We start from the raw sequence: 23941 nt of genomic DNA, 5'->3' as shown, positions 1-23941 counted from the left end.
GTTGATAAACAGGAACAACAGCAGGACCAAAAGAAAGAAGCAAAAGCATGTTCAGAACAACATATTCAGAGATAACAAGCTTCGCTGGGGAGTCCCTGTGGTCAACTCAATCCTATTCCAGGAAGAAAGTAGGCTACACACAAAAAGGCGTGCATGCAGGAATGCTGGTCCCCGTCCCCTTCAGAGTGGGCAACAGACTCCAGCAGGAACAGGCTGAGCAGTCATTAGGCATGGGCAGACCAAGAGATATTTTGCACTAACAGATGGGCTGTCTCTAAGGGGAGAAAATGACAGACTCATCCCTGGCAGGATCTGAGACAAGTTGGTGAAGAGAAGAAATAACAGTTTATCCCTTCACTCTCCTCCATCCAAATTAGTGAACCGGTAATTTCCAAAATGCCCACGGGGAATTAGTTTTACTGCATTCTTGACTGCAAGAGTAATGGGCTTAAAATGACACCACGAAAGGAAGAGGAATCAACAAGGATATAAGAAAAGATGCTTGTGAGGGGGAAAAATGATTACCTACATCATAAACACATTTTCTCCTACCGGATGATACACCACCAGCTCTCACAGGAGCCAGCTAAAGTGGTATTATAATGAAATTCTAAGTTAAATATAAAGAAATTATATTACCCGGAAGACTTTCAGAGTCCCTATTTTTCTTAACAAATTTATGCTGAAAATCATATTCCTGCTCTCCAAAGCAACAGGGCCCAGAAATCATTGGGACTGGTCTGCCATCCAGCCTGGGAGAAACCCAACCATCATTAGTTATCCGGAAGGGTAAACAGAGGCTGCAAAGAAAACCCTTCCATAATGGAAGCTGAGCACTGATTTTTAGGACTGGTCAGTTGCAGCATATAATGCTGCTCCTGACTGAAAGAGAACGTACATGAACGTTTAATAAATAATAGCTTTAATGTATGTGAACTGTGAAATTACCTTTTCCTGAATGCTCTCATCAGCAGGAATTGATTTCCCAAAAGCTCATGAAGGTGCTGTAAAAAGGGGTGAGCGGGGCCACGTTCTCCTTCTCCTCTGTGGTATTTGCCCAAATGCACATTTCAGTTTGCTGAGCCCTGCGTAATTTCAGTCAGCAGCCAGCATTTTCCATAACCAGCGCTCAAACTGAGCACACAAGCTCGTGAGACAAGTAGAGGCAGTGCAACTCTTCCCCTTCCCGTGTATTTCCCATGGAGCTGTCCCAGCAATGAACTGCAGGAACTGCTCCGGGCCTGCCCCTTTGGCCTTCAGGAAAAGGAAGAAGATACTGCAATGGCAGCGTCTTGCTTTCCTGCAAAGAGATGGCAGGAGCTTCACTAAGAGCTAATTTCCTCAGACAACACAGATAAAGGAGCCCCATCAGAGAAATACACACAAGTGAGAGGGAAAAGCATGAGACTAGAAGAGAAAAAAAAAGTGAACTACAAAAAATGACATTATACACACACGTACACTGTAACGATGATAACAGATGACAAAGAACAGTGATTACATTTGAAGAAAATATTGAGACACTGGAAATAAGAAAATAAAATGAAACTGTTCGCACACAAAATCAAACAGGCAGACCACATCCAGTAAAGCCATTAAAACCATTAAATGGCTATCACCCTCTTAAAAAAAGTGAACATTCCAGCCTGCAAATACTCAGACACACTCTTAAACAGGAATGGTAAAATCTTGAGTCCAGAAAAGCACTTCAGCATGTGCTTAACTCGCAAGCTCCATGCACTTCAATGGATGTCATTGAAAGTATTCCTATATTGGAGTTGGGTACGCACTACAGTGCCATGCTGGATCAAAACCTAGGGTGTCCATCCACGTCCTCTTAATCCACAGCAAAGCTAAAGAGAGGAGGGGGAGTCCTGGCATAATCGCTTCTTAAGACAGATAATTTCAGTTATACTGATACAGTCAAAAGAGACTGTGAGCTATACCATGCAGGAAAGATCTGCAGTCACTAATGTCAGCTTCAGTGGTGAGAAAAAGGTATGTGATGCCACGGCATACAGGTCAAGCTGGGCTTTGTAACTTCTTGATTTGACATAGTTCGGCTTTCTCACACTATTTGGGAATCTGGGACAAAACATGTTAGCACTTCAGTTCTCCCACACGTGCAACAGACATGTCTTGTTTCTAACAAGAAAAGCTACAAGAACTCATCCTTCAGCAGTACAAGATAAAGCAAATAAAGCCACGGGGAATTTCTGGAGGAGCTCCCTTCTGTTGGCAGGGCTTTGCTGTAGGAAGCAGCCCCCATGCTGGAGTGCACACGCGTGCATCTGTTTGCATACACAGGTGTATTCCAAAGCAATGACAAAGAATGTTTGTTGAGAGTGCTTCTTCTACCACCTTTACCAGTGGAACTCAGCTGCCAGTAGCACAGTTACCGATTTTATTTTCTTCCCCTTCTTTCTTACACTGTTCCAGTTTTAAATTGGTCAAATCCCATCAACAGCAGCACATTCCTGACCCTCCTCTAACATATTTTAACGCTTTGGAAATGATTACGGCGCCACTACGACCAAACAAACACAAACATCTCCAGCTTCACTTGCAGCAGTGTGGCCCAAATTCCTTCTGACCATATTTAATATTCGGCACGTTCCCGGAAGGATCACATAGCAAAATGCAGGCCTGATCAATGCTTAAAACTGATAAGCAATGCTAATTTTGTTTGCGAGGAAATAAACCATGTATCCCAACTCCTGTTTAGTCATCATTTCACAGCCCACTTAAGCTCACACTATTGCTAACAGAAGCAATCCTACTGCTCCCTTGCCACCTCATTTGCATCCCTGCAACACCTTCCCCAACACATGTATTTTTACCATTACCTCACAAACTGCAACGTTAAGCAAATCCACATTAAAATTCAGCCTTATTTCGTCAGTTTGCTCTTCACATGGCTACATTCCTAGTGTCTGTGGTGGGAGATATTACCCAGCTCAAACGCTGGCCAGCAGAAGAGAGGGGGAACCGGCAGCCAGGAGGAGGCTGAACCGCTCCTTCCATTGCAGTGCTGGTATAACGCAATCATAAAGTCAGAGCATCAGGCAGCTCCGTGGTCTCGACATCCACAAGACTGTTACTAAAGGCACAGCGCAAAAGCTTTGTGCAGAACATTCCTAGCACAGACAGGGAGAACGGGATTGCAGAAGAGGGCAGTTCAGCTCTATGGCTACTTATTTTTGCAGTTTTCAGTCGCTTCAGGACATCACTGACAGACCTGAAGACAGAAAAAGCCAGCTTCGAAATCATCTGCCATTAGGATAACCATTATTTCTTCCACGTCATAAATAATTCACAAGCTACAGTTACTGTAACATGCTGTAACTCCAGCTTTTAAGTAACAGGAAGCCTCTTGTTCAACAAAGTGATATCACTGTCCCCATTGCATGTCGAGCAACTAGCAAAAAGTTAACAGTGGTAAAAGCTTTTCAAACTTAATGTAAAGGTCTCAGCAGGAGAAAGACATCCTCCTCCTCACAATCTCACTCGAGTTCAGTACAGCTTTGAATAAACGATTAGCGGAAACGCTATCCCAACACACCAACTTCTGCTTTTTATCTAAAAACGAAAGGGATGTTCCCCGGTCTGAGAAAGCCAGGCTGCACGATGGCAACGGGCCATGAGAATTTTCATCATTATCACTACGCTTGGAGAAGGGAAAAGAGCGACTATCCATCAGCAAACCACATCTCAGGCGTCCATCTATGTCATCCTTCTAAGAAAAACATTCCCATTACGGCCAGCCGCTTGGAACGTCACCCAAAAAGGAACTGCACATAACATGAGCTCAGCTATCGGTCAGCTTTGCAAACAATCATAGCAAACGTTCCTTTCATTTGGCTTTGAGTTTTGTAAACTCAAAGTCTGGACCGAGTTTTGTATCGCTGAAACCAAAACAGAAGCGGAGCTATTTTTTTCAGCCCGAGTTGAGCTAAGAAGTTAATTGATCTGGCATACAGGCAGGGTTGGAAATTTGTATTATAGGGTTTTCTGCATGCACGCTGCAGCTGAGAGATTTGGCTTACAACTTTGATGTACCAAAAGGAACTCAATGGGACTAACTGGCTGAAAGTAATAACTGTGAAATAAAAAAGGTGAGAAAGAAGGAAGTATGCCCCCTTCTCTAAATCCCCCTTACTCTGCCTAGCAGGCACCTTATAAAAAGGAAAAAAAGGAAACCCATATGCATATGGCAGCAGCTCGCAGCAATTTCAAACTTCAAATGCAATTTCTACATGAGGTACTTCTGCGGCTCAAAGACTCCCGGTATGAGAACAGCATAAAAATGGTACGTTAAATAAAGCAACTAATAAAAATAACGATAAGTATCTCATCAAGCAAAGCTCTGGACAGACTCTTGTCTGAGAGCCATGGTTTCTGTCCACTTTATTAGTAGTGACCTCAAAAAATACTGCCTTACACGCCTTGTATCTTCAAGTTCCTCTTTGTATTTCCCACAAGAGCAGGCCATTCCCAAACACAGCAAGGAAACTGGTATTCACTGCTTCAGTGCAGTTCCCAGGGCCAAAGGGAAACCAAATTCCTGTCACCGAGGAGCCTCAAAAGCTTTCTCTCTCCCTCAGACTCCCCTAAATGCAGCATGAAGCAGTGAGAGACTGAAGTTTACTCAAAGCCATAGCAGATTTTTTTATCCAGAAGAGTGAAAAGCACAACCCCCAGAGGGAAAAGAAAGTCTCACTTCTCCTCCAGACATACAAATGTGGGAAAGGGCAGAGAAGACAGCCCTGCTCTTGCGGGCAGCAAAGGAGAAAAATATCAAGCCGAGGAGTATCGGGGCACACGTACCCCAACCCACCCACACAGATCTCTTTTGGAAAGTGCGCTTAGCTGACTTCCATACGCACACTGGTGGGAGGGAGCTGATAATTTCTCCAAAATCACTCCCATTGTTATTCATCTGAAAGCACAAACCGGCTCAGTACTAATCTGCAAGCAAAGCTAAAAATGAATTGCTTGTGATATACAGTCATCCTAACTTGGCTCAGACAACAGTACCAAAGTGCAAAACTAAGATTAGTAGATTATGTCAGAACGAGCTCCCATGGTTTATTCTTGAACTTTGCAAGTATCGTTAGCCAGTCATCACAGTGCCTGTGTGCCAAAACACGCTCATCTCCTGCAAACCTCACGTCATGCAAAAGATGTCAGAGCAGCACGGCACACTCGAAGAACTGAAAGCAGAGCACAGGGACGCAAATACCACAAGCCGTCCCAGAGCACTGCAGCACACCACGGTCTCTCAACTTGACGTTGTATTTGCATTCCTTCTAGCTTTTAGGAAGTAAATGCAGTAACAGCCACGGGTCGAAGGCTGCCTTTCTGCAGAGCGAATCAAGGGAGGTACCTGATAGGAAAGACCTTAGAACAAAAGGAAAACGTTTTGTTTTCAAAGCATTTTTTATCCACACAAACAAGCCCATTTTTATGTCTGGTTGAAGGAGGCTTTGTTCCCCCAGATAAATCTGTGGGATGTGGCTTACAAACACCTCAGTCTGGGATGAGACATTTGCTGCAGAAATGCTGGAGATGCCACTCATGTGATACGTGCACGGGTGGAACAATTTCCATGCGAGCATTTTCGCTTTGCTCCGCACCCAGCCAAGCCGGTCCATCTGAGCTGCTTTCTGCAGCAGCATAAATTAATCCGATCAACTTTGCAGGGGAGCAGATGGGGAAGGCGCACACGATCCTTCTGCTCGTGGCCCAGGGAGCCTCGAGAGGCAGCACAGCCACGCAGCAGGGCCTGCCAATGACTACAGCCAGTCTGGGGCAAGCTTAAGGGCAGTGTTGTACAGCGTCCGACCCTGCATCCACCCGCCTAAGGAAGTGGCTGATGAACAAAAGCATACATGGAAGGGAGGAGAGCCAGCGTGCACTCAAACAAGTCCTCCCGGCTGTAATTAAAGGGTATGTTCCTTTCCCACAGCCCACTGCTGGAAATACCAGGCCTGGGCTGGCCTGTCGAAGGAACAACATCAGAACAGGATGTCATTATGAGAGGGAAAGTGTGAAACTCGAGCAAGTGAAACGGCAAATGGTTTAAAGCCCTGCACCTACTGCTTCGTTGAGAAAACACTTGTAGGACAGGCTGAGGGAAACCCACCCCAGCAAATGAACACTGAGAGTTCCCAAGCAAAACCTCCCTCCTACAAACCAGCAAGGACCACATCCAATATTCCCAGCAGTAGTACGCAGGCTTAACAACCCACCAAAGACTACAGGGAACACCAAATACCTTACGGTGAGCGTATTATTTTCGGTATCTGAATTTCAGTGCCAAGTGCCCCTCATATACCAGATTTGAACTTTATGAGCATTTTGTAGTTTTTGGCTTTCCCGGTGACTTCCTACCACTTTTTAGGATGCCTTAAATAAAAAATGATAGTAAGTGTGAAAAGTGTATGCATTTCATATCCCATTATTTACTTTGCCATTATAATTGAGGTGTATTTTATCCTTTCCTCTGAATTCCTAACAGCAGGTTAAGGGGCTTTGCGTGAAAGTGAAGACCTAAATCTTTACAACTGCCCAGCAGAATGGGGACATTCCGGGCCATCAACATCAGAAAGCATTTAAGGCAAGTTCAGGTTTGGCAACACTGAAATTTTTCATTATTAGACTTGAAAGTTAATGTCCCGTTAATCTTACACAGAGGCAGTCAAATCCATCAGCACTATTGTTTTCAGACTGTCTGCCCACTAAGGCAAACAATGCATCATTTACACTTGGTTTACATTTATAGTTGGGAAGAAAGCCATGCGAAGGACTGGATGTTTTAAATGCAAATTTGGATTTTGCAGCAACCTATGTATTCCTCTGCAAATTCCACATCTGCTAAATCACACAAAAGCTGCGTGTTTGTAATAAAAAAAAAATTAATAAACGTGTCTCTGCTTTTCCATTCTCTGCATTAAAATTACCTTTGAGCCTTTCTTTCACTCCAGTGCTGCAAACCATAAACTTCAGAAATGTAAGCAGCTGGTGTGTTTCCCCTTCCCTCTCCAAGTTCAAGTTGATTGAATGCAGTCACCATACAATATAAAGGGGGAAAAAAAACTGTATTTCTCTTCTCCTCAAGAGCTCCCAATTACGTTCAAACTAGAAAATACTGGTGACGTGCATAAACAAAATACAGATTTTCAACCTGGAGTCTCCTTAGCTTCAGTCGATGGGATATTGAAATTGACCTACTTTATGTAATGCTCCCACAGCTGAGTCATCACTGTATCAACTGGTCTCCATCAGCTGCAGGGTACAATCGTCACTTATAGAAAAATGTATCCATACATAAATGCATTTTTTTTAATTATGTTAAAAATGCACTGCTAATCTAACAGTCAGGACCATAATTAGGGGGAAAAAAAAAGTCTTGAAGAAAGTTTGAACCACATCAAGCAGTCTCTGTACAGCAGATGCCATGCCTCATAGCAAGAGCCTGAAAGCTACACGAGACAATATTGGACCAGGCTGCAGAAGGAGCTCAGTTCCATCGCTGCCGCTGTTACAGCGCATAGCTGCAGGCAAGTAATTTAGACCTCTTTCTGTTTCATCAAACAATAAAATGGAGGGAACGCGGCTACACTACAAAATGAGCTGACGTTCATACCACCCTTTAACATGCATCACATTAACAGTTATTCTACATCTACAGAAAAGGTACGGGTAATATATTTTTAATACCGGCTTAGTAGGCCTCATAAGAGAAGGTGAGAGTGCTTAACGAACATTAGAAAGTCTTCACAGGGGCCTTGATTTGCTATAATTCACTCTGGACAGCATCTTCTGGCTCGCAGTCTGTCAGAGTGAACAGGAGCCTATTGGTGTTTCAGCGCAGAACATTTGTTGACAGCAAAATGTAAATGTTTGCTATAAATTTAAAAAACAAAAATGGAATTACTAGTTTTCTGGTTACGTGCTGTCATGCCTCACACAACATAATGCTTTCGTCTCAAGAGGCCAGCAGGAGGTTAAGAGGAATGCAAACTCAGATCTCGAGAGTGGCCAGCATCCACACACCATGAGCTCAAGTTAAACATGTATCTAAAAAAAAAAAGAGTTCAGTGTGCTACAGTGCTGGAAAAGGTACAACGCTGAGGCTGTCTCTGCCAGCCCAAAAAAGAGCCAGAACAAGAAGGCTCCAGAAGGTTGTCCTCTAGAAGAAACAAAACACAACGCACACTGAACCAGGATGCCTCTGCCCTCACTCAGCAGTATATTTACATTATTTCTTGTAGGAAATGGCCCCACTCAGTACTCCCCTCAGTGCAGGGCAGCGGGAGGCGGTGCAGGCACTGGGAAATGAAAGGACCCCACAGCACAGAGAAGCCCTGGGGCACACATACGTCTCCCGCTCAGGGTTGCTGCCGTGTGGTCACTGTGCTCCAGCTCCAGGGGAGGCCCAGTGCCTCAACGCCAGGGCCAGGCAGTGCCACTCAGCTGCATGATGGATATAACCAGCAAGGGTGCTGCCCGCAGGACCCTAATACGGCCGTGAAGGACTTTACACATCTAGCACTGTGAGGCAGGCAGTGCTCGCCCCGCCTCAGACAGGCCCTGCGGTGGCCCTGCTTACAGGCCGCACCAAGGCCACGTGCATCACCTCGCAGCACCTCAGAAGGGATGAGGCACACGAGGCGACGGCAGACAGCCAGGACACCTCTCCTCAAAGGCATTTTGCCATCTGCTCCCCTGGCAGAGCCGGGCAGGCAGGTTGGGACAGTCATCCAGGCACCAATGTGCGGAGGCCCAGGGAGGGAAGAACAGAAGATGCGCTCTCTGACAGCGCAAAAAACGCACACCTGTGAAATTACAGCCGAGACTTCAAAGCTTCCCGTTTAAGAACTATTAATTCTGAGCGCATAGCGAATGCAGTCTGGCTTCTCAGGTGATGCTTTACAAAGCTGTCAGCTTTCTGAGGCTGGAGCCAAAAGGCAATATTTGATATGTAAAGATGTTTGAGAAGGAGGAGGGTGAAGCGAGAAGCAAGATGTGAATGAGTCAGCCATGGCTCTTTCAAAAACAGAGCGATCGTGTTTTCAAGGAGCAGGGGAAAAAAAGAAAGAGGTGTTCATCCTTTTCCACGCTCCCGGGTTATCACCTGCGAAGACCACACGAAGTTTTTGGGAACTTCTCATCACCGCCCCTGGCAAAGCAGCGAGTGGGGCCACGTATGGCCCTCACCCCATTGTTCTCATCACCTTTCTGCTTTTGGGATTTGCTCCACACACACCGCAGAGCCCAGACCTGAGCACGCTGTGCTCAAGGAGGGGAGCAGCCTGACGATACCCAAAGGTCCCGGAGGCACGGGGCACTCCATGCAATGGAGCTGCATTTAGTAGAGCTGGGGGAGTCCGCTCACCCTGGAATGGTGCCTCTCAGTCCCCTGCCCTATCAGCTTGGGTTACTGCTCTGCTCTACAGCCACCCCACGCCAAGGGCCCTGCAGCATGGCTGTCGGCTTCCCGGGAGGTACTGAACAGGCGAGCCCGGACTCGAGGAGGGTGAGCTGGCAGACACCTGCAGACAACAAAAAGCCCTGCGTGGCACCTGCCCGGCTGCCGCATCATACCGGGCTGACGGCCTGGAGGTTGTCCCCACGCTGGGCGAAGCCGGCCGGGCAGGATCGCGCCGCACCTGCTCACCTGGGGCCGCCCCCGCCCCGCGCCGCCCCGGGGCCTCCCCCCTCCCCCGCCCCGCCTCGGCTGTGACGTCACGACGGAACGCTGAGCCGACGAAGCTTCCACGGCGCGTAGGCCCTTCCCTTTGTGACGTCACGGCCGCGGGGCGAACCTGGCCGGGCGGCGGCGGCGAGGAGGAGGAGGAGGAGGCGGCGGCTGCGGCGTGGCCGACAGCCGTGGGGCTCCGTCACAGCCCCGGCAACAGGTTGCTGCCGGCGGCTGCGCGCCCGCCCGCCCCGCAGCGGGGATGTCAATAAAAGGGAAAATACACGCGGGGAGATACAAGGGGAAATAAAGGGTAAATGCAAGGGAAACGTGAAAGAGAAAATGAAGGGGGGGGGGGGGGGAAAGGGAGGAAAAAAAAAATCGAGGAATAAAAATGGAAGGGAAAAGAGAAAGTGGGGGCGAATAAATAAATAAATAGGGAGGGAAAAAAAAAAAATGACAAACCCGAGGTGGCGTGCCGGAGCGAAGTTGCAACTTGAGAGCACGCACACGGTACGGCACGGCATGGCACGCACACACCGCGCTGCCGCCCGCCCGCCGCGCAGTGCCCCCGCCGCGCCGTGTGCCCTTCGGGCCGGGCTCCGGAGCACCTCCGCCCCGCGCCGCTTTGTCCGCCCCCGTGTCCCGCAGCCGGCGGCGGGGGCAGCCCCGCTCCCTCCGCAATGCGGATGTCTTCGCCTCGGCCGCCGGCCCGGGGCTGAGGGGGGGGGGGGGTCCCGGGGAGGCACCCGGGGCCGCGCTGCGGGAGCGCAACTTTTGCCGTGCCACAGCACGCACACACGCACGCACGCACGCAGACCCTGCGGCCCCACAGCGGGGGCCGCGGGGCTTTTTGGGGCCGCGCGGCCGCTGCTCTGGATGCTGGGCCGCTCCCGAACGCAGCGGGGCCGCGGACATCCCCCGTGCCCGGAGGAGACAATCGGCGCGGCGGCCGCGTAGAAAGGCAGCGCCGGGCTCCTCCGGGCACGGCGCGGGGCGTAACGCGGCTTCGTAACGTGGGATCCTCCGGGATCCGGCGGGACCCGGCGGGTCGGCGCTCCCCGTCGCCGCGTTGTGTCACCTGAGGTCAGCGCTGCCCGCAGCCGAGCGCGGCCCCCCCCCGGCCCGGCGGCCCCGAAGTTGACGTTCGCTGCCATTTCCTAAAAGCGCGGAGAGTCGACCGAGAGGGAAGAGGGGTCGGGCACTTACGTATTTCTTTTGAATTATATTCCTCTTGGGTCTTTCTTTGCTCATTCTGGTATCCAGATTCTGATGTAAAAAGGGGACGATTGCTTCATGAATTACGGCCGCGGCGATTCGGGGGGGGGAAAAAAATAAAATAAAATAAAATAAAGGTACCGAAAAATCCTCGGGGGGGAGGGGGCTGCTCGCGGCGGTCTCCGTAATCCCACTTTCTTCCCGCACAATGTGATCCTCCTAGCAATAAATCCGAGGTGCGGGGATGGCGAAGGAAAAAAAAAAAAAAAAAAAAGAAAAAATCGGATGCGAAGGGAACGGCACACACACACACACACAAAAAAAAAAAAATCACTTCAGCGAGACATGGTCACGACGAAACCCCCCCCCTTTCTCGGCACGGAAAGCGACGCCCTTGCTCTCCCCTTCCCTCCGCCTGCAGGTCCGTGGCGCCGGGGCCGCCTTACATCTTGGAGGAGGCGCGGGGAGGCGGGCGGCGGCGGCGGCGGCGGCGGGGCTGCGGCGGCGCCGGCACAACTCGGCGCGGTGCGGGCTGCTCGCCCCGTGTGCTCCTCCGGCTCCCCCCGAGCCAATGAGCGCGGCGCTCCGGCTGCAACTTTAAATGGACCTGGGGCTTTTTTTTTTTTTTTTTTTTTTTTTTTTTTTTTAATATATATGTCTGCGTGTGCGCGCGTGTGTATATATACACACAGACAGGCACACGCACACACCGACGGGCGCCGCTTAGGGCCCGCCCGCAACTCCCAACCGGGCCGCAGCCGCAGCGCCGGCCGCGCCGCCTTCTCCGCACAGCCTGCGGTGCGCGCGGAATTTGGCGACGCTCCCTCACCGCGCGGCCGCCCTCCTCGCTCCCCGCCCCGCCCCGCCCCCGGGCCGCCTGGGGCTCTCCCTCCGCACGGCTCTCCGCTCGTTCGCCTCGGGCCGGCCGTGCCGCGGGGCTCGCCGCGCTGCCGGCACCCGGCCCGGCCGGTAGGGCTCGGCCCGGGGTTCGAGAATTGTCCCTTTGCTGTCGGGAAAGTTGTAGTTCCCTCGCCACAAAATGGCGACGGGCGAAAACTACACCTCCCGGCGTGCCTTGCGCGCCCCCCCGTGCTCGCCGTTGATTGGCCGTTTCGCGAGCGATCCCCTCGGCGACGCCCCCCCCTCTGTCCCTCCGCAGTTGGTTTCCCCCTCCTGCGTGCCTGCCTTCTCCCCCCCCGCGGCGTTCGGTGGTGCAGGCGGGGGGCGCTGGGGCGGGCGCCGCCCGCGGGAGGGGGCGGCACGGCCGGGAGCCGCGTGAGGAGGAGGTGGAGAAGGAGGAGGTGGTGGAGGAGGAAGTTTATTGCCGAAGGGGGAGCGGGGGGCAGCCCGGCGCCGTGTGAGCCCGCCGGGACTCATGTGTCTGGGCTGCCGGAGGAGGCCGGCGGGTCGAGCGTGCTGTGGTACCGCGCTCTCTTTGCCCCGCGCGGAGCCCACGTCCCAGGGCTGTGGGCATCGCCGCCGGCCCCGTGCGTCCAGCTGCTGCCGGGCCGGCGGGCTGCGAGTGTGAGTCGGAACGGGAGCGTCAATAAAAGCTACGGGGGGAACTGGGCGCGAGGAGAACCGTGCATCTTCAGAGAAGGCACAGAGCTTTGGGAAGGGGGTATCGCGTGGAGAGGCAGGAGGGAGAGCAGCGATGGCTTCCTGGTGAGGTGTCAGGAAGGCTGTTGTACGTTATTGGTGCTTTGCAGTGCGGCTCATTGCAAAGTGAGGGAACGCAGGCGGTGTATAACTGTACGTATATTTATGTGCTACCACAGGTTCTCGTCCCTGCACCCCGAATGCAGTTTTCCAAGTGTGCTTTATTCTGCTGCTTCGTAGGTGCGAAAAACTCAAGTAAGGTTGTTCAGTGGCTGTGCTTGCAGGCAGGTAAGCTGGAGGTCCAGAAGGCACCAGAACCTCCAGTCTTCTGCTGTAACCCATGAGGCCACCCTTACATTGGTATACAAACATAGCATTCTCTGTTTACTTTAGAAACAGAACGCAACAGTTGAAACACAAAACGTGAAAAGAAATCAAGATACTCCATAATTTGATAGAATGGTTTGGGTCAGAAGGGACCTTAAAATCCAGCCAGCTCCAACCCCCTGCCGTGGGTCTGGTGGGCAGGGTTGCTGCCCACCAGATCAGGTTGCCCTGTCCAACCTGGTCTTGAACACCTCTAAGGATGGAACATCTTCTCTGGGCAGCCTGTGCCAAAGCCTGTCCACATTCACAGTGAAAAAAATTTTCCCCTGACTTTTAACGTAAATCTCCCCTCTTTTAGTTTAAAACCATTCCCCCTTGTCCTGTCACTATCCACCCACATAAAAAGCTGTTTTCCTTCCTTGATTATAAGCTCCTTTTATGTACTGGAAGGCTGCAATGAGGTCTCCCTGCAGCCTTCTACAAGCTGAACATACACAGCTCCCTCAGCCTGTCTTTGTAGAAGTGCTCCAGCCCTTGGATCATCTTCCTGGCCCTCCTCTGGACCACCAACAGCTCAGTATCTTGTGCTGGACACAGTACTCTAGATGGGGCCTCACACGGGCAGACTAGAGAGGGAAAATTCTTTATTTTCATTTTGCTTCTTTATGCTTACTACTAATTACTTCAGGCATTTTTTTTAAGTCTTCTTTCAAAAGTAGTTAAGTTGTGCTTGGCCTCATCTGTTGTCCAGCTCTTATGGTAACAGCAAACGGTAATCATGCTCATCTTTTGAAGACTTTTCTGTAGGCCTCCTCTAGGAAAATATATGTTGTGTCCAAGTGACATTATGAAGAGAGATCTATAGCTCATTTAAATAGAAAATATGAAGAATTCTCTTAGTATTCTCCAACTTTCTGCCCTCACTGATTCTTATTATGATATCCATGCAGCTTGAAGGCCTAGGATGTATACAGAACAAAACACTTCCATCTCAGGTTTTCTCCAATTAAGAAGGATGAGTCTCTGACTCTCTCTCCTGGAGACTTCTTAGGGAGATAGAAGAGGCAAAAATGGTCATTGACATATTTCTAAGTCAGTCATTAAGCAAATAGTTATTGTACGTCTCCTACCTAGCTTTTCTCAAGTAAAGTAGGGTACAAGCAAAACAAACTTTTTCCCCCTCCACACACTTTGGAGATTACTTTTAACTGTTTGTAAATCTTGGTCTTGCTGGTGGAAACGTGTCCTAGCACATAAGATAAACTTGTAGTACACAATCCCAATGAAAAGAGGGAGCACCATTAAGAAGGATCCTCATTGATACCTCTCCAGCTACTAGAGCTTTCACGATGTTTCCCTGCCTCACATCTCAACATAGATAAAATCTCTTTAAAAGGTTGTAGGAAAAGAACATTCATCATAACTGACTTGTGTGTGACCACTCTTAGTAGGAGACTATTATTTTTTTGGAACTGTTTGACTTGGAAGGCATATGTATGTGCAAAATATTTTTATGTGTCCTCAGAGTTCTCTTAGGGCAAGATTTTCAGTAAGTTAATAGAGAAGGTCTTGGTATGGCTGTCTGACAAATTTTTAAAAGAATATTTAGTTCATAAGGCAAATGAAGAGCTACTATAAATCAAAGCACACCTTTTTAGACTTTTTGTTTGTTTGTTGGTCAAACAGATTAAATAATAGGCATACGCAGTATGGGAAGGCAGAAAGAACATATAGGGCGAATTGGTGAGCCATAATTCACCAGTCAGCAAACAATGGGCACGATGCCAGACAAGTTCAGCCATAATAGAAGCCTTGTCCTGGGGGCAGGCTGTGATTGTTTGTGGACAGATGGCTGCTTACCAGTTCATAAAAACAACTTCTGGATACCTCTTCCTCAAATGTGGTGTACTTACCTGAATTATGTCTGCCTAAGAAAAGAAAAGATTACATTTTCTAGTTTTGAAAAGGATGCAACTTTGCCTTCTGGTATTTAGTCACTTGTGTGGATGAAAGCAAAGCCGCTGGTACACTAAGAAGAGCAAGGATGGGAATATTAGTAGCTTCACACTGAGGGTTACGGAGCTTCCTTCTTGCCCTGATTCTTCATGCTGGAGATCTGTAGACACACTGCAATGCACAGAGACTTCTCATTTTTAGATGACTTCCTAGGCACTTAAAGTACTGCTCAAAGTAAGTAGAAAGTTTTAGACCCCCAAGCTTTTGAAAATAAAAGATGTTCCCATACAGTAGCTTTTAGTTCCACAAACAGCAGCGCCATTTATATGTAGTGTATTTTGTTTTGTGTTTGAGAAGACAGAACTTTACCATAGACAAACAACTCTTTCTTATGTGGGTAAGAAGGAAAGAAAGGAAGGCGTAAAGACTCAGCATGCTGGATTTTCAGGAGTAATTCCTGCCCCTGGCTTGAACTGATGCCTAGACTCAGTATCCCAGTTTCCACACCCCATAATTAGAGTTTCCCTCTTTTTTGTCGTGTTTCAAGCATCTTACCTTTCCCATATTCATATTCTGCCTCATTGTTTTTCATTGATCTTAAGAGTCGCATAGCTTATTTCTGCAATGTTGGAGTCAAAAGCTGAAGACAGAGTTACAAGAGAAAGATGGCTGCTGCTTGGATGACTCCCTTACTGAAGAGGGAAGTAGTACTTCCTTTTATTTGTTACCTTAGGGAAATAGAGAGATGAGTAGCCAGTTGCTGGCAGGCAGTTTGGCCACTTCCCCCCAACCTTTTTTACTTTATAGTCGGTGAAATGTACACATAAAATGCAAACAAAATGTCCACCCAACATAGCAATCTAGCATACTCACGAAGTGCTGTATCTGCATCTGAGGATTCCCAACAGGCAGCTGCCATCATGCGCTTAATCTCTACATGTGTAGCGGATTCTGTATCACACGCACAATGAGTCTGGATTCATGCAATGTAGATTTATGCATGTGATTTAAAATCCTCTGGGCAATTGAGATATGGTGCCTAGCATCTCCTGGATCTTTGAGGCAGCCTAAACGTGCACATGCAGGCAGACACCACACAGATGGTTAGAGTGAAAGGATATTAAAATGGCTAAGTTAAGCACTCAGAAGTTACAAAATGCCAGAATTAGGAAATGCTTATGCAATCTTAATTCCATCCATACATCTATATATTGCTTTATAATAATCTTAAAATAGATCACATACCTTTCCCCCTTCCTTCCATAGGAAGATTGGTTTTTAAACAGTGTACTAAGGGAGTCTGCTCTGGGGATGAATTAGAGTGCACGCTGGAGGAAAAGTGGTGTCTGTTGAACTCTTAGCCTCGTGTTCCTATGAATGCAAGATGGGAAGACATAATCTCATTGTTAAGGCTGAGTGTTGCTTTGGAGAAGTTGGTTCTCTGCCAAGGAGTGTGATGCTGGATAAGCCATTTACATCAATCTTTTAATACTGGCCAGGTCAGCACTACTGATCGGTACGTAAATAGCACAGTTGTCAGGTGGGTGATGAATTGTGACTTGTGACCATCATAGCTCTTTGATCCAAATCTCCTGGTGTGCAGGATACTTTGTTCCCCACTTGAAAATGTAGAAGAGGAGGTGGGGAAATAAATATATCGGTGGTTACTAACATGTTCCTGTTGTAGGTCATGCATTGTGTTTCTCATTTTATGGATTCTCTTAGGACTACACGTGCATCTGCATCAAAGACTGCTGGAAGCTCTATCCTTTGAACTCTCAGAGAATATGTCATGCATAGTACTAGCAATAATCAGGCTTTAGGTACTTTGAGACTCTTCAGATATTAATTTCTGGCTGCCTCAGTGTGTGATCTGTAAACGGGAGCAAATATTTCTTCATCTTACAGAAATGATGAAAAACAATGTTTGTGGACAATCAATGGTGCTCTTAGTGCGTGCACTGCAGAAAAGGCTAAATCTCTTCACTTGGCTCTTTGTCTGCTTTTTCTCTACTGCATTCAGTACTATGTCAGCTTTTCCTTTCTTCACATTTTATTTCACTGCTTTTTATAGCTGGCAATACAAGGGTGTTTGTCCTTGTGATATTGTTCAGTGTTTACTGCAGTTTGCTTAGTTGCTCTGCATCTGTTGAGTAAAATAAGATAGTAGGACAGTAACCCTTGAAGGGTGTGAAGACACACAAGCTCAAACAAGAATGGTCAAACTGGTGGGAACTTCTGTTCTTTGTTTCAGTGCAAGTTGCTGCATTAACTCAGAGGTTTGCATGAATGTGAACTATTTCATTTAAGTCAGTAATTTAACCAGTCTGTTAAATTAAGGTAAGACAATGTTACTCTGAAATAAGAGCTCAGCATGGAAGAAGGGGAACAGGGATATGGCTTAGTGGATGGAGGAGGGAATTGAGAGAAATATTCCATCCAGCTTTTCTTCTCTTTCTCTTCCTTCTCTTTGCACATTTGAAAGTTTGTGCTTCTCTTCCTTTCCTCGTTTCTCAAAGCCTTGTGAAGAGTGTAATGCTTACTTTGAGCTATGAACATGATGAGGCTACTGGGACCAGTGCAGAGTCTGTCGGCTGTGATCTGAGCATGAGTTGGATAGATGGCCAAGATGAGGGTCTCTCCGTGCTCATCTCTGCCCTTCTTCCCTTTGTGTAATGACAGGCTAGTCCAAACTGGAGTGATATGCTCCTTTCCCAAGGGAGTCCAGCATGAGCAAAAGAGGCGTGGGGAGGAAAAGATAGTCACCTTGCTGGCATTTCTTTGTTGGGAAAGAGCTCGGGAAAGCAGGGTGGGTAGGAAAGGCAGGTCAGGGGTAAGATGCTAAGAGGGGAAGATGGAAAGTAGGACTAAAATCAGTGTAGGTACATAGGTGGTAAGAAGGGAGTAGGGCTGGAGAAGGGCGATAGGGAGGAGGTAGCTGGAAAGGGGTAAGGACTAGATCCCTACAGAAGTCAAGTCAGGTGATTTTCAGGGAGGAAGGGAAGAGGCAGCATAGGTTATACTCCAGGATGAGCTAGAGCCTACAGGGACTCTCAGTTCAGCCAATGCAACTAACATATCATTTTCACATTTGCCTTTGCTGTCTGCACGTCAGCTCAGCCTGGGCAGAGACTCTCTTCCAAGGCCATTTGCCTTAGCAGCAGGCAACACTGAGGCCTTTCTATGAGAGAAACAAAGTTGTCTTGATTGAGGTGGCGTATTTTTCAAAGATAGAGAATACAGATAGCTCTGAGATGAGCTGTGGCATGCTGGAGTTCATCTTTATAGACAGTAACAGTGTTCCTCACGAGCACAGAACACACACAGTTTTCCTTCTGAAAAAAAAAAAAAAAACCAAACAAATGAACAACAACAACAAAAAAAAACCCAACCCAGTCACTTGCAGTTGATTCCAGCTGATGAATAACGTGGAAAAGTGGTGAACCTGCCCTCAAGCTCTGCTCCAGCACAGGCAGTGTTGGCATTGCTAGTGTCCAACTTAGTAGCCAAAGTTTAGCCATCATTTTGCCTTATACCTGACCGTAAGTTTCACACCTCTGAAACACTGTTTGTATTACAGTCAAATATAATTAATTTTGAGCACCACAGAAACTGTGTAGTTTTCAATAAAAGGTCATCTTTGTAAGTAATCAAGTGTCACACAAATATAGTGAGGGCTCCTACAGAAAAGACAGAAACAGAAAATGATTGTTGTAGTTCTAAGGAAACTTACCAAACAATTCAGTGTTTAACAGTAACATACCCAAGGCCTGGTCCTGTAGAAAGGTGGGCAACCTCAGCTCCTTTTGGTTTTTGACCAGTTTTTGAGATATCCCAGCACTGTACAGCACTGAGAACCTGAAATAATTAAGCAAACAGCAGATGGTATGGAATACCTTACAGGAGCAACTTGATTGTTCTTAGTAACATCTTTTGTTGCCCAAGAGCTGGATATGTTTATTCCTTGTTTGCAGTAGCCAATTATAACAGCTCCAGTGGTGGTCTCTGTTGTTGTTATCAATTTTTTAATATGCATTGGCTTTGGATGCACATTCTCAAAGTCTTTCACTGTTGTGTGTTCAGGCAAGGTTTGCTGGAATCTGTGTTCTCATTTTTGTTTGGTTCACACTATGTCTTCTATCATTGCAATGCATATGCATATGCAGGTTGGTGCTGAGGCAATAGGTTGGTGTGAGAGGCTACAATAAAACACCAGCTGTTTCTGAAGATATCACCTGCTGCTATCAAGAGGTTTAGGTTAGCAATTCTAAGCGTTACAAGGAACTGTATGACCTATGTTTTGAACTGCTTTCCTGAAGAGACGGTGGGAATTTACACGCCTGGCTATTTTAGGAATCATTCTTACTTGAGTGTGCTTATACTTTATGAAATGTGAGCTCGGGGAATATGGATAATAAAGCTGAATTACTGTCCTTGAGTGTTTGTAGATTAAGGATATTGGGCATGAGTGAATAGTGGCAAAAGCTGAATTAGGTTTAAAATAACACCACCAACAGTGAGAGGGTGGCCCAATGAAATGTCATCCTTATCTTAATTCTCGAGGGACTTGGGTACAGATTTGCTGTCTTCACTGATGCGGATACAGCGTACCAGGAAGGCAACAGGCTGAGTGAATTTGCCAGCCAGCCAGCCAGCCAGCTTCCACGATGCCTGCTGCCAAGCAATCTGCGAAGATATGGTTATCCCCAGAAAAAAACTATTTGTTTTATTTCAAAGCCCCAGTGGGCCCAGCTCCTTCCTGCCTAGCAGCATAGCAGGCTCCCTTCGTGGCCTGGGGAAGAGATTACTTGCTGGCCCGTGAGAGTGGTTCTCGGTAATTGTCTTACAGGGAGTGCTGTGTGAGAGTATCTGGCTTTTTTAATTGTTTGTTTTATTAAAGTTTGTTTATTAAAGCGAATATCTGGTCACAATGGAAGCATGGTTTTTTTTTGAAGCCTGTGTATTGCCAAGAGACCAGAGCAGAGCACCAATTGGGTTATTGCTTCCTGAGGATGAGCAGTGCTCACACAGCGCTGTAGGCCCCATGGGCAGTGTCCCAGTGTCTCCTCTCTCCTCTTTTCCTGTCAAGTTCTGCCTGTTCTGCTGCATATGTGGCTCTCTGCAGGCATCCCGGGGTGGTGAGGTGGGAGTAGCTTTACCCCTGGCATTTCCAAAAAGAGAGGGTTAGATCTGTATTGCACCAAAGCTAATTGACTACCTCCAGATATCAAGCTGAAGAAGTGGAGAGATGAGCTCAAGTATCCCACTGAAAAATGTGAGTGTTTATTGTGAGGTCATTACCCTATGATGGTGAATTAATGCAAAGAAACCCAAGTCTGCCTCTAGTATCCACAGCAACTTAGCCAGCATTGCAGCAGTTGTGGACCCAATCAGTTGTGTTTGTTAACTAAAATGTTTTCAAGCTATCAGTGTTACCTGCATATTAAAAATGTGCTTGGAGTTTTGAGTTTCTCTGCCATTCTCACTACATTTGGCTGGAAAACATACACACCTGCAGCTGTCGTGTTGCACCAAGTGTGGGCAACAACCTCAGTAGCTTTTTTTTATTAAATGCATTCCTGGTAATGTATATAATGGTGACATCAATCATAATATTCGTCTTGCCTATCTGGGCCATGGGATGGATCATCTTGTGAACCAGGGAAGATCAGTTTTGGAAACAAGATAATCTTGTTCAGGATTTAAGGATTTTGGAAGTGGAGCATCTCATGACTGTATAATTATATGTTTGTGTGTTGTAGTTTCTCTTCAAGAAGCGTAACACAAATAATCTCAAGCTTTCTTAGCAAATAGTTCAGGCCTAGGGAATTGTGTGGATGGGGAAATGGCGTGGGAACACAATTACTTTTGAGTGAGTCAAAGACTGGAATTCCCTCTATAACCAGTAACACTGTCTGCCAACTTACGTGTTCAGAGCTGCAGTGGTTTGGTTTGCTGCTGAAACACTTCTCGGCTGGACTGGTGTTACTCAGTCCTATTGCTAGCACTGGCTCTGGGCAGCTGAGCAAAGCAAATGTTCCCAGGGAGAAGCATGAACTGGAGGTGTGAGGTTAACATGAAATATCTTGTTGGCCTGAGGAGAGAGCAGCAGGGAGATGATTTTCAAATCCTAGTCGTGAGACCTGTGCTGTAAGTTTTGAGTGTAGGATTCTGTGTTTAGAAGAGAGTACTGCGATCTGTGTCCACAGGGACATGTGCAAATAGGTGTCATTGTCCACTTAGCCACAGCAGAGGTTTCTGGTTGGTTAGTGGTTGGTTCACTCCCGAGGTGATTACACTTTGAACTTCTTTCTTCTGAAGTTTCACCTACAAATTTCACCCTTGCCAGATGGTCAGATTCGGCACCTTGCTGGGATTGGGTAGCACAGCTGGATGACATAAGACTTCTGAAGGGAGGATTTGGGATGGACATCTCCACTTAGGACAGTTTGTTAGTGTCATGTTGCTTCTTGTCCCATGTGCTGCAGGTTGCTCTGTTGTGGTGATGCTATTGCACAGCTCTCCCACTGGCAATCAACATCTAGACTGATTGTGAGTGGGGTCTGCCAGTCAGGGTCTTCACCGTCTCCAGGGCTCAGGTGTTTTCCCCCTCAGCCGTTTACGTGGTTGGTGGGGTGAGAATTTCTCACCTGTTCCTGTGGCAGGATTGTCTGGGGACGATAAGGGTGTGTGAAGTACAGAGGAAAGGCTGTTGTGCTCCTCCTTGTTGGGCAGCGGTCACATCATCACCTGACCCAGAGTGGGCAATGGCTGCAGACTGCTGTCTGTCATATTCTGCCCTTTGCCTCCCAGGCTTGCCTTCTCCAATTTTGCTTTCAGTCTGCCCCCTTAAAAAACAACCTAGCTGAAGAGGCCTGCTATATTGCTTAGCTGATGTAGATTTTGCTAAAACACACTGACACGTGCATAATAGTTCTGGCTGGTGGTGTCTATGTATGAATTAACATAACTACCCATGATGTGGAATCAAGCTTCTGTGGAAATGAAGCATGCTTTTTGATAACTGTGTGTGGTGAAATATTTAGAAATGCATGACTATGCAGTGTGGACAGGGTCTGATATATCACTCATTCGTACATTTGTAATTAATTGTAAGATCAAGATTGTTCTTTGCATGTGTTCTTTCTTAGCTGCCAAGCACGACAGAGCTATAATGATCTTATACGTTGAGCTTGTAATAAAATACTGTTGGTAACCTAGCAAAGAAATTTCTTAATTAAGTTTGCTACACAAAATCCCATAATGCTTCCTTATATATCTTATATATGTGTGCTGTTTTGTTTGGTTTTTGTTGGAACTCCTAAATGACTTTTACCTCTGAATATAATCAAAAACAAAAATTTCTGATGTTTAAGAAACATTTCTGCATATTTTTTCCATCTGGATATAATGGAGCATAATTTAAGACTATGGGCAGAGGAGGGGGTAAATGATGCATGTAATGATTGTTTTAACATTTACAAGAAAATAATTTATTTAAATTGGATTAAGCTTTAATATTATCACACTTTTCTACCTGATTTAACATGGAGGAAGAGGGTGGAAGAAGGGGGAGAATGCGATTTCATGGTAAAGTGTTTTAAGTATTTACTATTTTCTTTTCTTTTTGATCATCCAGGCATCCTGCCCCACAGCCATGTAAATGTTCCTCTATACGAACGTTCATTGTTGCCTTCTACATTCCTCTGCTGACAGTGAAGAGGTCATGCTAAATCAAACTGACGGAGAAACTGGACATCAGCTTAGCCAGGATGCCCAAATTAATACTACTGAAACAAAAGGTAAAGGAACAGCAAAGAATAATTTGATTTTGTACATAAGTGGTTTTAACTACTCCATTCATCACATTGGTATCTCTGGTATACAAATTCGGAATGAGACAGAAAAATAAGTACTTGCTTAGGATACGAGTCCTGAGGAGTTGTGGCTTTGTTCTGTCCCCAGCAGTTTTCATACCAGCCTAATTATTTCTGTTCAGAATGGGAGGCCATGTCCAAACTTCATCAGCTTCATCTAATTCTTTTCCCTGCTCTGCAGGAGAGGAATCAAGTGGGATAAATTCTGTATCCATATGGTCCTCAAACTTTGAGTCTACCGATTGAAGTGTTTTGTTTATAATAGATGCTGGTTTGATGAGAAGAAAAAGAAAAAAAGAAAAAAAAACCTACTATAGCTGAAGGAGTTCCATTAGTGACAGAACCAGCAAATCCTGGTTTCATATATGTTGGTATCTCATGGTTTGATAGTGAATTACAATCATCTCTTTTCCTAAAGTAGGGTCATTTGTCAGGTCTCTCTGCCATGTGGATTCTTTAATGTTTCATAAAGTTTAAATTCATGTCACAGCCTTTTTTTCCGGTGAGGGCACCTTTAAAATCTCTTTCTTATCCTAGCTATTTATTTTTTAAAAAGAACGCAGGAATTTTGAAATCCCTTTATTGCATTTGTTTGAAATAGAAAAAAAAAAATAAACTTAGTGTGACTGCACAAACTTCAGTGTCCTAACCAACCAGGCAAAAATGGTAATATCTTGCTGCATATATTGCCTGATTTCAGTCTGTATTTAAATTCACAGAATTACAGAATGGCTTGGGTTGGAAGGGACCTTAAAGACCATCCAGCACCCACCCCTTGCCATGGGAAGAGTTGCTACCCACTAGATCAAGTTGCCCAGGGCCCCATCCAGCCTGGCCTTGAACACCAGGAATGGGGCATCCACAGCTTCTCTGAGCAGCCTGTGCCAATGCCTCACTGTTCTCGTAGTGAAGAATTTCTTCCTAACATCTAACCTAAATCTCCCCTCTTTTAGTTTAAAACCATTCCCTCTTGTTCTACCACTGTCAGATCTATAAAAAGTCAGTCTCCATCTTGTTTATGAGCTATTTTTAAATACGGAGAGGCCTCAGTGCAGTCTCCCCAAGAGCCTTCTCCAAGCTGAACACGCTCAGCTCCCTCAACCTTTCTTTATAGGAGAGATGTTCCAGCCTGTTCTTCTCCCAGATCCACATCTCCCAAGTCTCGTTCATCTTTCAAAACTACTGTTGTCAAGGGGGTATATTATGGCTTTATGAAACATCAAAGAATGATTTCAATTCTTATTAAAATGATTTTTTCTTC

At 46.6% G+C, this 23941-nt stretch overlaps 1 protein-coding gene, 1 long non-coding RNA gene and 1 other non-coding gene across 7 annotated transcripts in view; 1 reads left to right on the top strand and 2 right to left on the bottom strand.

Moving 5' to 3' along the window:
- Positions 1 to 11381, bottom strand: part of JARID2 (jumonji and AT-rich interaction domain containing 2) — a 206418-nt gene extending 195037 nt beyond the window's left edge. The window contains exon 1 of one of the 3 annotated variants that reach the window (XM_046924133.1): positions 11063 to 11381. Coding sequence is in view for 1 of the 3 variants with exons in the window: in NM_001012862.2 (NP_001012880.2) it covers positions 10913 to 10957 (45 nt within the window). In the remaining 2 variants the exon portion in view is untranslated. Of the gene's footprint in view, positions 1 to 9609; positions 9707 to 10912 lie in introns of those variants that run through there. The other 2 variants (NM_001012862.2, XM_046924134.1) reach the window with 2 other exon arrangements.
- MIR6557 (microRNA 6557) lies at positions 10602 to 10707 on the bottom strand. The gene has a single exon (NR_105589.2). It is a non-coding gene; the product is annotated as a microRNA 6557 (primary transcript).
- A 781-nt stretch (positions 11382 to 12162) lies between the features above and the next one.
- Positions 12163 to 23941, top strand: part of LOC112531757 — a 54228-nt gene continuing 42449 nt past the window's right edge. For all 3 annotated transcript variants that reach the window (XR_005855783.2, XR_003073733.3, XR_005855781.2), the window contains exons 1-2: positions 12163 to 12445; positions 22443 to 22605. This is a non-coding gene — a long non-coding RNA (uncharacterized LOC112531757). The remainder of the gene's footprint in view (positions 12446 to 22442; positions 22606 to 23941) is intronic.

Source organism: Gallus gallus, chromosome 2 (genome assembly GCF_016699485.2).
Source record: "Gallus gallus isolate bGalGal1 chromosome 2, bGalGal1.mat.broiler.GRCg7b, whole genome shotgun sequence".
Taxonomy (NCBI): domain Eukaryota; kingdom Metazoa; phylum Chordata; class Aves; order Galliformes; family Phasianidae; genus Gallus; species Gallus gallus.
The sequence above is the reverse complement of the archived record's forward strand: the minus strand, read 5'-3'. Positions and strand labels throughout refer to the sequence as shown.